The sequence below is a fragment of the Monopterus albus genome, unplaced genomic scaffold (assembly GCF_001952655.1).
Source record: "Monopterus albus unplaced genomic scaffold, M_albus_1.0 scaffold34.1, whole genome shotgun sequence".
Lineage (NCBI taxonomy): Eukaryota > Metazoa > Chordata > Actinopteri > Synbranchiformes > Synbranchidae > Monopterus > Monopterus albus.
Genome location: NW_018127914.1, coordinates 524,109 through 538,056, shown reverse-complemented (window position 1 = coordinate 538,056; position 13,948 = coordinate 524,109). Strand labels below are relative to the sequence as shown.

The window sequence follows — 13,948 nt, the reverse complement described above, 5'->3', positions numbered from 1 at the left end:
CTGGCACCCGGGTGTGGCTCATAGCTGTGGGAGATTCTGCTGATTACACCCACCAGCTCCAAAAGACCCAAGCAGACATCTACTCAAGGCCAGTTTGTTATGTGAAGAACCTACTCCATGTCCTTGGCCCTGATTGTTGAATTCCTCTTTCCACTTATTGAACGACTGTAAGCCTACAAACTTCAAGTAAGACTGTTTTCATTGTCTATCTCAACTTTGGACTGCTGTGCTTACCTGTGTGAGACTCCAGCTCCCACGCTTGTCTCAACACAGCACCCTGCAGCTATTCTATACGACGCCACTCAGCCTGGGTTGTCCCACAGCTGCTACTCCTTCACCTGCTTGGCTTACTGTTATTGTGCTGCAGCTGACCTATGACACCACTCAGCCTGGGTCGTTCTACAGCGGACTCTCCAGAACAATGCTCAAGCCCGGCACTCAGCAACACCTCCTAACCTGGATCACTCCACCACTACCTCAAACGACGCTCAACACCACTCTCCAGCGGCACAACTTCCACCAGCAACACCACTCTGCCCGGGTCGCATCTCAGCTGCTATCCCCTCCCCTCTCCGCTCCGTGAGTCTAATCCACTTTATACACTTTGACTCATTATTCTCTCTTCTGTGCTCACCCACAGACGGTGTACTCTCCTCCACCTCAATGGCCGAGTTTCCCCGACCCGTGAGACAGGATCCCCATTCACTCAGCTCTCCTGGGTTTCAGTGGCCCTCTCAGACACCACAGCCCACACACACACACACAGCACCACAATATTTGTACCACAATTCTTCTGTCTGTAACAAAACTACCATTTACCTGAAGTGATACTCTGCAGTCTGGATCCAACTTTCCTCTGTCCCACCACACAGCGAGGGGTCGACCAAATGTAACACCCAACCTTAGCCTTTATTTAGCAACATCATTTCCTACTTGCACAGTTCAACAATAGAGAAGCTTACAGCCTCAGGCTGGTGAAGTGTCTGTATATAGACTTAAGTCAAGAGGTAGCCAAGTGAGATAATAGAACTTTTGTATGAATCTACAAATGTAATTCCTTCATGTCCACAAATGCTGGTCTACTGTGGTCTATAGCGACTGCGATTCTGTGCCTCTGTTAGATTGAGGCAGCAAGAAAGCGGTTACAACTCTCTTCTTCTAGCCCATGAGCTTCCACTTTCTTACACGGTTTCCAAATCACTGTCTTATGTAGACAGCTCCTCTTTGGTCCTTCTCAAATTAGCATTCCTCTGCTGCTGTTCAGGGAAATATTAGTCATACTGCATAAATTAAAACAACTTCTCATATATTGTAATGTCAAGCTGTAATATTTTACAAGAATCGAATAAAACGATACAGTTCAACACATCCACTCTGTTCAGGTCTTGGGTGTGAAAATGTCTAACTGAAAAGCCTGTCTGTATATAAATAATACTCAAAGACAAGACTAAAACAGGCACATAATTATCAAAATGCTTTTGCCTCTTATCTTTTGGTTTTGTCAAAAGAAAAGCAAGAAGTTGGTATAAACATTTTATCGGATTAGACTCTTTCAAATAGTTACTTTAAGCAGGACACTATTTATCTTTCCCTGGTGGTTCAAGTAACATCAGAATGACTGTTAGTTGGAGCTCAGACTGAGTGGTAAAACGCAACTCCCTGCTGTGCTTGTACACACAAGGCTGCATTGGTCGGGAAATGAGAGGTTGCAGGGGAAGCTTTGTTGGCGTGAATGATATGGACATGTCGTAAGGAGTCAACAATCACCACCCTTCCCTCCAGCCCCCCACCTCTAACAATCTCTGTGCGTGGCCTATTTAAAAGACAAAAGATCAGAAAGGCTCCAGGCCCAGATGGTGTGACCCCCTCCTGCCTGAAAGTGTGCGCTGATCAGCTGGCCCCGATCTTCACACATATCTTCAACAGGTCACTGGAGCTGTGTGAAGTCCCCTCCTGCTTCAAATGCTCCACCATCATCCCAGTCCCCAAGTAAACCTCCATCAGTGGACTGAATGACTACAGACCTGTCGCCCTGACATCTGTAGTTATGAAGTCCTTTGAGAGACTGGTGTTGGACACCATAGACCCCCTGCTAGACCCCCTGCAGTTTGCCTACTGGTCAAACAGGTCAGTGGACGATGCAGTGAACATGGCACTGCATTACATCCTGCACCTCGACACCTCGACTACCCGGGGACCTATGCACGCCCCCTCTGCTGTTTTCACTCTACACCAACGACTGCATCTCGAAGGACCCCTCTGTCAAGCTCCTAAAGTTTGCTGACGATACAACGGTCATTGGTCTCATCGGGGACGGTGATGAGTCAGCCAACAGACGGGAGGTTGAGCAGCTGGTCCTGTGGTGTAGCCGCAACAACCTGGAGCTGAAAACAGTGGACTTCAGGAAGAGCCCCCCGCCTTACCCCCTCTCACCATACTTGGCAGCACTGTATCAGCAGTAAAATCCTACAAGTTCCTGGGCTTCACTATCTCCCAGGACCTGAAGTGGGCATCCAACATCAGGACCATCACCAAGAAGGCACAGCAGAGGATGTACTTCCTGCACCAGCTCAGGAAGTTTGACCTGCCTCAGGAGCTGCTGATACAGTTCTACAGAGGAATCATCAAGTCTGTTCTCTGCACCTCCATCACTGTCTGGTTTGGCTCAGCAACCAAACAGGACAAATACAGACTTCAGTGGACAGGCAGGACTGCAGAAAAGATCACTGGTGTGAGCCTGCCCTCCATGGAGGACCTGTACACCTCATGGGTCAAAAGGAAGGCGGAGAGGATCACTGCTGACCCCTCACAGCCTGGACACAATCTGTTGGAACTCCTCTCCTCTGGATGGTGTTACAGGTCACTGTGCACTAAGACAACCAGCCACAGGGACAGTTTCTTCCCCCAGGCCATCAGTCTGAAGAACACTTGACCCACGACAGTATGACTGGACAATAACCCTCAGTGCAATACCTGTATATAGACATTGTACAGATTATACAGATCCGTACAGGTCTCTATCTTTAAGTCCTCTATTTTTATTCCTACTTATCTCAGTGAGCATTCCTTTGTCTGTCTGCATTGTTTACTGCTTATTTTGCATTGTTTGCACTGTCTGTTGCTTGTTAATACTGCTTATTTTGTTATATTACACAGCCTTATGTTGGTCTACTGTTTACTTGCCCCTTGCATGGGGATATGTACATACACATTGAGAACCAATGTACCAGGGTGAAATTCCTCGCGTGTCTCACACACCTGGCCAATAAAGCTGATTCTGAGATTGATTCTGATTCTTCTGAACATGAGTGGCATCATTCACTTTCTCCACGTGGCTGAAATAGCCACAGAACCTCCACAATACTGTGAAGATTAAGCAAGTGCTTTGAGACATTTGGAAAATAGTACTTAGTAAAACTTCTAAATTAAATAGAACTAAATTTCAACTAAGAACGGAACAGGATGAGCCAAAAACGAATATCACCATAATAAACTTGACAACCCGCTGCAGAGGATTTGTGAGATGAAGATGTGAAGTAGTAGAGTTATGTTGCTCTCCAAACTGAGGTTGCCATGGTAAAGTGCTGTACTCTATTTGCATTGAAGAAAATCATATTGATGTACCAGCTTCTGTACACTCACTGCAATATCTTCTTTAGAGACATTTTGATGAATAGGCAACGTCAGCAGAACCACAAGCAAAAAAATAAAGTTTCTACACAAACTATTTCTTGTTCATCCTGAATGACTGCTTTACTTTAAATAGTTGTGCTGGACTTTTCCAGTTATTGACATTAAGGTGTCATGGTAATGACGTCAAACTAAAAAACAAACATCAACAACAAAAAAACCATCTTGCTAACACTATCAATATATATATATATTTGGTGTAGATAATACATTCAGCTCTGGGTGAGCTATCGGGCAGAGAGCTTGTTCTCTTCATCTGTGATTAAGTCCTATGCTAAATATTTCAAGGGTGTTTTTGTTAGGCCCTGACAGAGACATCAAAAGCTATCAGCAATGTCTCTTTATTTTGCCAGCTCTCATTCTCTCCTGTCTTGTCACTGCATATTTCTCATATTCTCTTCATCTCTGCTGCTCTTCCCCCTCTTTCACCCTCTCTATCTGCAGTCAGAGCGCGCCCTCCTGTTGGCCCCAGCATGAATTGTTAAAAGGCTAATTTTGGCCGGGCAGAGAATGTTACGAAGAGCTTTTGCACAGAGATGAGGCAGCATCACACATGAGTGCACGTGTGTGCACACACAAGCCCACACATGCCATTGTTACAGAGATCCAACTCTCTGCAGCAAAAGCATTTTTAAAGATTTTTGCCACAGAATATTTTTCATAGTGGGTCCAAAAAGAAAGAAAATTGGCAACAAGAGTTTTTTTTTTTTTACTATCATAAAAGTTTTTTAAAATAATCTTATTTTAGATGTTTAATATTCAGTGTGAGTTAGTGTATGCTTTCTTTCTTCAAGGTGGGTAGGTGTTTGCATTTGCATCGCATCTTGGGATGACACACTTGCTCGGTGGCCCAGTGATGATGCTGTATTATCAATCCATCTGTTGGTTTGTTGTAGCTGACTTCTAGTTGGGCCACACACAGTCACCTAGCACACAGCAGGAAAGCTTTACTCCCTCACAGCAACCTGTCTTGCTGTGCCCTTTCGTTTTTTTGTGTCACACTGACACACACAGCTTACAAATTTGGAATACACAATACTGCACATTTGTCTGATATACATGTACTGTACAAAACAGATGCGTTTTCTGGTCACAGAGGCAGAGATAACTAGGGAGAAGGGAGAGGGGGAAAGGAAAAGATGTATTCTCTGACCCAAGTCCAAATGAATGGTCCTTGAGGGGTTTATTTGTATGTGCCTGACCTGAGTTATATACCCTTACATAAGACAGCAGGCAGGCAAGTGGAGGACAAAGGGAGAGTGCAGGCAAAGGAAAACCTTGTAAAAACACTATAGGAGCCTGAACAACAAGAACCAGAAACACTGATACTCCCAGCATATAATCAAGCAGAAAAGCTCACTTTACAATATGAAGCAAAAATACAAACAGACCCAAACACATGTATAGCAGGTAAGAGAGATGCAAATGCAAAGAAGTGTCTGCACATGCAAAAATCATTAGTCTCACAAGAACTGACAGTTTAAATTCAGACTCTCTCTCTGCCTGGGTCTGTAAATACCGGTTGTCCAACCATGGGCCTAATTAGAGCAACTCTCTGCATGTCTGACCAAACTATTAAAGTTTCTCTCAATCCTCTTTCTCTCCACTTCCCACAAGAGTGGGAGGAGGGGAGAGAAAAAGTGATAACCCACCTGCTGAGGTACATCACAATGCAATTTCTAAACCATCTGTGACCAAAATTTGAGACAAAAACTGATTATATCTGCTTCTTTTTGACTAGAAAATAGATTTTGCATTTCAGTAGATATACAGTGTGCATGGCGGTCTTTGCTCATCTGTGTCTATATTAGTGTGTGAATGTGTACATGCATTTGAGTGTTTTTGCACAGTATGTCTTTGTGTGCAGTGTCATTTAAAAGAATGTCATATTGGTCCTCTGCTTTTACATCATTCCCAGGCACATCTGAGTGGACCTTTAAAATCATCTGACAAATTAAACTTAGATGTATTTCTCTCCCTCTTGCTTTGCTACTGATGTAGCTTGGGCATGCCCTTAAAACAAAACAACTGCCATAAACTCTGTGTTAAATAATGTACCAGTCACTTTTGTTCCTTTAATTACAATCATTATGTTCCTTCTGGATCTGTCCAAGTATTTATTCTTTTGTCAAGCCACACAGCTCAGAGTGTAATTTCTCACCATGATGAACAGTGGGAGCTTATTTGGAGCTGTGATATTGGGGAAAAAAATAAAGGGAACACACAGAGACTTTTAATGACTCCGTGGGGGATGGAAGTGTATCTGGTAATCTTTGACATGAAATTTGAACAAAATCTAAATATCACTTAGGTGTTCAGATGTATTATTTCTAAAGATTTTAATATTTATGGGCTGAAATGACAATTGCTGCTGACAGATTTTCTCAGCTAAAGCCACAGTTGCTACCTTAGCTAACAATAACTCCACGAGTTAGTTGAAAATTCCAAATGACTTTCTAATGCTTCCTATGGGCTCAGTAAAACAAAGACCCTGTAAAATGTATCTTAAATTTGCCCTTGCTGGTGATATTGTGCTGTAGGACTAAGACTTAAACCAGCTGATCTCAGGCAATAAAATTTGCACCCTAATGTTTTTGCTTTCACAGTAATATTTTCACTTTTGGGACAGCTGCCACACCTGGCTTCGCAGCATTATCCACTTGGTTTTGTGCAAGCTAAAAAATAAATAAAAAACAGGATTCTCACCAGAGTGTCGCTGTTTGGGGTATATGGAGAAATGCCAGTTTTGACAAGACTGCCAAGCCTAGTTAGTGTCTAAATTACAATTGGAAAATTCCAAAAGCTGCTTTCTCCTTGAAATGAGCCTCATCTATTTGTCTGCGATGTACACAACTGCATCAGTGTCAACATGTCTGGCAGATGAGTACGTTTTTAATAACACCAACTGTTATTGAAAAAATAAGTACAACCGACTGATTTCATTAACTTTTAACATGAAAAAGGATTGTGCTGCTAGAATCAAGATCTGCCAATTCTACAGTGAGTGAGCTCTGTTAAACCTACACACCACCAATATAACCAGCACCAATGAGCACCCAGACAGTGTGGAGGCCTGTCTTACTCCCCTACAGCTTTTTATTATTCCTTATCATTATCTGTAATGTGCAGTTTAGTTTGGCTCAGTCTTTTAAATTCTTTCTCTTTACCAATTTTCTATTTCATTCTCTCTCTTCTCCCACTCATTCATCCTCCACCTGTTATCTCTGCCTTCTCTATTTTACCCCTCCTCTACGGCACGGTTCTCTTCTTCCTCTGCTGTCTTTTCTTTGCTCTCATCTTTTTTCCTGCCCATTATTCACTACATCTACTTATTTTACGCCCTCTTTTACCTCTTTCTTTCACCCCATCTCTTCTGCTCTTTCAGTCCTCTTTCACCTCTCTTCCTCTCTTTGTCTCCTCTCCCTCCTTCCTTGTAAAAGCTGAATCCCAAAAGCATCTTTGCTCCCAGACTGTTCCTCCTAAGTTAACTGAACTATGATGATCTCAGCGTAAAGTACATTGCAAACCAAACAGTAGTGCAGTTGAGTAAACAATATGAGTGTTAAGAGAGGAGACAACATGCTCGGAGTGTGCCAACAACACCTGTGAAGCCAGGTGGCACAGTCTGCAACACGGGGTGTAATGAAAGGGTGAGGGAACAAGCAGAAGGGGAACGAAAGGAGGAACTGACAATAAAACTGGAGACATACATTGAGAGAGAGTGTTATCCATCCTAAACACTGTACATTCCTAACTGATGGTTGGCATGCTCACGATCCTGAAGAATAAGTTGGTTACAAAAACAAATGGATGGATGATTATCAAAATGGCAAACCACGTCACTGCACCGAAAAAAATCTGCAGGTATTATTTCTGCATGTATGTGCACTGTCCTTAAACGTTGTACAGCAGTGGGAACATGCTTACAAAGAATTTCACATGGAACTGAAATATTGATTGCTTTTCATGTCACTTTGCACAAACAAAAAAGTGGAGTCAGTCAAGGTTAAACAGTGATTACTCTTTTATGAAAATTCAGCTACGCTCTGTCCTTGCCTTTATCCTTCAGCTGCACAGATTCCTTCAGGTCTAGAACAAAATCTACCTGTAAAGACAATTAATGTCATTATTCCTGGTCTTAACCTTCTTCAGTGGCTTCAAATGGAGCATGACTTCCTTGAAAATGAACTGACAAATTAAGATGAGTCTGCCTGTGTATACAGCTTTTGTGTTTACATGCTATCTGAGTAATGTTTGAATAGGCTAATTAGCAAGCTAATTGCATTTTGGTTACGTGAGACGGAGGTGCACAGAGAAATGTATACGTACACACATAGTGTCTTGATTACAGGAGACACTGGGGAAAAGTCAACACAGGATTCAGACATTTTCAATAGTGTCACTTGCAATAAGTGTTTAAACTCTTCAGCACAAGCAAATATTTGGTTGTACAGGGAAACAAACACTTTCTGTGCTGCCTGCTAAATGCCACATCTCAAAAACTCCTGCTACCTTTTCTATTACTAGCCAATTTCTTATCAGAATGAGAAGACTGCATCCTAATTACAATTTGAAAATGTCAGCCAAAGACAATCTTTTTGACCTGCTGTATGATTACCCTTATGCTGTATGTTGATATTGTTGTAATAAGCACTTAAACCCATTAAATACTGTTTTCTAGATAGGTTTTCTGCATGACGAGACCAATAAACTTTCAAATGTAAGCACATTCAAAAATTTCTACCATCCTATCAGTACAACTGTTTTTGCTTTATCCCTGAAAACTCTTTCTTTGACAAGAAAGGAGTTTCTCCTGGCAGCATTAAGAGCCAAGTTCACATGCGGCTTGATCCATCGGAGACACTGCAGGAGCCGGTTACTGTACTATATTTCAATAGTCCAGACACCACTCATTAAAACAGCACATAAGACTAGTCACAACTGCAGCACTTTGATTTACATGCAGTTAAAGCTTCTTGTGAACCCACATAAACCAGACGGTGGGAGAACAGAGGAGAGGATAGCAGAGGAAAGACGGGAGAGGAAATTAAGGAACATATCAGACACCAACAAAGAAGAGAGCAGATGTGCACAGCCACCGGGTGCAAAAAAAAGGGAAGATGGGGACAGAGAAGAGGAAGGTAAGGAAGAAGAGCAGAGAGGAGAGGTAAGCCATCATTTAGCAGAAGTGATGACACAGCACATTCATCTCAGTGGCAGGTGCCTGCTGTTGCTCCTTTACAGAGGACACAAGCTGCTGTGCACTAGCATTCCACTGTTATAACACTGTACCACAGCGAGTCAGGCTGCTGGAGCACAGACTCAAAAATGCTACTGATTGTAAAAATATTACTGCTGTACACATAAAAGGCTTTAAACACAAGTCTATAAATAGATCACAACTATGCTCTATTTGCAGCATTATGTAATTATAATTTGTTGCTTTTTTAAAAATCAGTCAGATATGTGTTGATGCTTTAATGAGTTGATACCATACATTTTTCTAGATAATCTGGCATTTTTTGGGCATGTTCCTTTGATATTTACACTTAAGATAACAACACCTAAAATACTAATACAATAAAAAAAAGTCTTCCTCTGCTTGATGAAATCAATCTTTTCTCCATTTGTTCAACATTCAACTAATCTCAACTTCATTTTTCTTATAAGAAATTGTGTAGCTGAGACTATTGACTTGTTTCCTTTGATGCTGCATTTCGGTTATGTAACCTTACGGTTAGTAAATCAGTGCTTGTAGCCTGCAGTCATTTGATATTTCTATTTGAGAGCACTTCTCTATAAGGAGGCAATGTGATGGATGTGTCTTAATAAAGAAAAACTGGTCAAGTACAAAGCCATGCAGCCAAGAACTACACTTAAACATGTGAGTACACAGCAATAAGCCAACTATAACTCAAATAACCAAACATGGTGATGAATTATTTTATGAAAACACTCAAAACACACACTAGGCATCTACTGTGGGTGGCTGTGTCAGTGTGTGATCATTAACACATCACTCAGACACACAAAAGGTTTCCAGGCCTGTTATACGCAAGGTTGGTTAGTAAATAACATCATGACAATAAGAGGGAAGGAGAGGAATGAAAGCGAGAAGAGGAGCGGATGGTGCAATAATAATGAAAGCAATAAAAGGAGACCCATTTTCCCAGATGTGATCTGTGCCTCAGTCAAGGCAGACAGTGTGGATGTGTGTTCGTGTCTTTGTGTATGTTCCCATTGAGCTCTCAAATGAGTCAAAATGAGTCACATCATCTTATCAATCACCCACTTACAGTACAGCAATTTTTTTGGTTTTGTGTGGTTGTGTGTGTGTGAGTGCTTCTGCTAGCTACATAGTGAGGACTAAAAATGGGATGCTTTGCTATAGAGTGAGGACATTTTTTGGAAAGTGAGGACACTTTGGCTGGTCCTCACTTTCTGAAATACCCTTTTGAGGGTTAAGAATTGGTTTTAGAGTTCAGGTTAGAATTAGGTTTAGGTTAGGTGTTAGGGGAAGGGTTAGGTTTGGGCATTTAGTTCTGATGGTTAAGTGTTAGGGTGAGGGGCTAGGAAATGCATTATTTCAAAGAGTGTCCTCATAAAGATACAAGTACAAGTATGTATGTCTGAGTGTGCGCGCATGCTTCTTGAGGTCAGGATGAAGTCGAACATAACTGCAAAGCAGGCCCACACACTTTTCACCCACTGAGTAACTGATACAATTCACACTATAGTATTATAGTCGTATTCCTTTAACACAGTCCTTGCATTGTCTTGCTGCTACAGAAAAACATACGTATATACAGCAGAGTAGACAGACACAAAGGCAGCTACTAGTCATACTGAAATAAAAACATAGGACTAAACACTACTGTAACCATTTCTCTATTTGGTTCTGATCAATTTGACAGTATTGAATAGTATCAACATGTCATCTGGGCTTTCCTCTTACTGAAAAGATACAGCTGGCTTGGTTGTCAGTTACGCACAGCATCTTTCCAGCAGATCAACAGCTGGAGGTGCTCAACAGAATATGTAAACACACTCATGCATGTTCACACACTACACGTCCCTCCCATACTCTCTTTCCATGTGTAAGTACACATTATCCCCTTTACTTTTACTATTGTCCATCTACCATCATACATACTGTAGTGTCACACAATCAAGGTTGTTTTCAAACAAAACGTGCCACACAGAGACACGACATGTTGTAACACAGACAGATCACGACTGCCAATCACAAAGGAAGAACAAAAAAGTCACTTACAAGAGTTCCTTTGGCTCCTGTCTGTTGCACCAGGTGAGGTGGACATCCCACCAGGATGTTTGTTGCCCTCACAAGATAACCAAATGGGACGGAGGGGGGAGGCGGACAACACAACGATAGTACACCAAAAACTCCACTGATCACAACACCAGCACACCACGCATCCTCTCGCTGTCTTTTACTCTGCACACACGCTTCTCCATACAAGGCACTCCAGAGATGTTCACACACACATTCTCCTGTAGATCAGCTGGCACATTAATTCACAACCAGATATGGAGCGTTCAAGAACCAGGCACCCAAGAAGCACATGTGTATGTGCATGTATGGATCGGCGTTGCACCAGTGTCTAGCTCCGGCGTGCTGAGGCTGACAGTGGAGGGAGAGAGAGAGAGGGAGAGAGAGAGAGAGAGAGAGAGAGAGAGAGAGAGAGGAGCAAAGACAAGTGGAGCATACCACTAGCTGCTGCTGAGCGACAGAGAAGGGGGAGCTGGAGGAGAGAAGTGAGGATGAAGAGGGATGGGAAAGAGGGTGTGTGTGCATAAGCAGGAAGGGGAATAGAGTACAGATCAATGAGTCTGTGTCTGAACATGTTGTTATAAAACATGAACGCATTAGCAGACGACCTCTGAACATGCACTAAATGCCTCTTAACCCTGTACTTCATCTTCATATACCTCGTTATGTTTGCATGAGTAAGTGTCTGGAGGAGCAAGCTATTTTCATAAACAGGTATGAGTAACTAATAAAGTGGATAAAGCAAAGCATAGAGAAAAGGGTTTTCTTCATGGCTTTTATCATATATGCGCACACACACACACAGCCTTACATAAAAATCACACTTTTGTAGGAGAAACACAGTCGTGCACACACCCACTCTGTCTGCCTCTACTGCCTGAGGGGGGGACATAACAATCCTCCTGATTAGCATGATGCTGTGAAGAGCATCACAGTTCCATCTAGCACTGTCACCCTTCTCTCATGTCCCTTAGTAACTCCTCCCCTGTCTTTTTCATCTGAGATGCCACAATTTTCCGATTCTTGTTAAATGCAATTGATGGGACCCAAGAAAGACAATTCTAAGCAAGGCTTCCGCAAACATGCTAGTGCCAGTGATTGGAGCATTATGGATTTTCAAATTATTGTGTTTGAAATAAAGTATGCTGTTTGCTTACAGATCAGTGCAGTAGAGAAATATGAACTGAAAGCTGGTCTAAAATATAGAGCTACAGGGCAACCAAACAACATATGATTAAGAGTCAAAAAGGGTAGTCAGTCATTTTGAAGCAAAATTAAACCCTCAAGCTTAAACACACACAGCAAAAGCCACAGACTGCCAACAGTAGCCATCATCTTTATGACACATCATAGCTCTCAATGCCTGCTGGGTTGTTGTGCACAAATAATAAGATACAGCCACAATCGATAGCATTTGGATACAGCTGCACCAGTCACACTGCAGGAAACAACAAAAATATCATATCCTCCATAAACAGCTATGGATTATTTGAACTGCGCCATGGTATGGATTGTAGGAAGGGTGAAAAGTGCACCAGTTAGACAATATGACATCATGCAGTACAAGAAGACCAATTAATAATTTATCGCCACTCTGATATTAAGAACACGAGAAAAAAAGCATATGACTAATGTTACCAGTTAACTCAGAAATAACTGCACTAATCAACTAAAAGACCACAGGAACTCAAAGCTTAGCAACTATTATGTTTAGAAGTACCATTGTTCTTAACATTAAGAATAATTAAGTACCTTTATTACGTAAAATAAAAGGTACTGTTTTGGCTTATTGTATCTTTTCAGTAAGAGGAAAGCCCAGATGACATGTTGATACCATTCAAATGTACAGTATTTGAATATAAAAAACAAGTCCACAAAAATTAGATGCTATAAAACTCAATTCAGTTTTCTTGACTCTATGAATGCATGGCCAATAGACACACTGGAACCGGATTAAAGAAATATTTTTAAGGTTTTAACCAAAATGTGTAAGATTTAAATATGAGAGATGGTACCATACTTCCAAACCTCACTATCCCCAGCACTCCTAACCAGTGTCTAACGAAAATGCCTTGAGTTGTGGAGTGTGAAAATGTTAACCAGTACATAACCGTTATAGGCCAGCGTGGAAGTGGGCGGCAAATGCCTGATTCATCGGCCATGGGATGGGACCTAAAAGCACTTTTTTTTACCCTAACAAATAGATACATCAGATTTATTAAACACTGGTATTTCTCTAACATCAGTCCAGCAGGAGATAAATCCAAAAAGAATAACAGTAATTACTGAGGGGAATAAAAAAAGATATTTATGGACTACACAGAAGATGCAGTGTGCTTACATTATAGGAATCATTTTAAGCTGTTTCTGACAATTAAATGGGGTGAGAAAAGTTAATTTCCCAGGTGAGTAACCTTTCATGTTTGGTTGCCAACTGGTCTGAGACTGACAGTACCAACCACTCTCTCCTGTCATATCAATCTCACCGTTTACAATGCAGCTGAGTGAGACTGTGAAAATAACCAAGCCAATCAAAATGGTTCATGTGCATTGATAGATAAAAATATTCCTCAACCACATTTTTACTGTCAGCTAAACATGTAAGTAGGCTTAATGTTTGCAACTAGACAAAATTTGGCGGTCCGGAAAAGTGTGGGCGTACACAGAATTTGCATAGTAAACTTGATGTAATGTAACTAAAAGGTGGATACAGTGCAAACTATGAAAGTACCTACAAATGTGACTCACGGAATGTGGCTGCATTTAAATCCAGTGCAACCCATCCATCCATCCATTTTCCTCCGCTTATCCGGGACCAGGTCGCGGGGGCAGCAGTCTAAGCAAAGATGCCCAGACTTCCCTCTCTCCAGACACTCCCTCCAGCTCCTCCAGAGGAATGCTGAGGCGTTCCCAGGCCAGCCGAGAGACATAGTCCCTCCAGCGTGTCCTGGGTCTTCCCCGGGGCCT

The 13,948-nt window shown here is 41.9% G+C and overlaps 1 protein-coding gene across 4 annotated transcripts in view; it reads right to left on the bottom strand.

Moving 5' to 3' along the window:
- Positions 1 to 13,948, bottom strand: part of dtnbp1b (dystrobrevin binding protein 1b) — a 555,482-nt gene that overhangs the window by 19,498 nt on the left and 522,036 nt on the right. For 2 of the 4 annotated variants that reach the window (XM_020597563.1, XM_020597562.1), the window contains exon 1: positions 10,964 to 11,353. The exons of 1 other annotated variant lie outside the window; for it this stretch is intronic. Coding sequence is in view for 1 of the 3 variants with exons in the window: in XM_020597562.1 (XP_020453218.1) it covers positions 10,964 to 11,009 (46 nt within the window). In the remaining 2 variants the exon portion in view is untranslated. Of the gene's footprint in view, positions 1 to 10,963; positions 11,358 to 13,948 lie in introns of those variants that run through there. One more of the 4 variants, XM_020597561.1, reaches the window with a different exon arrangement.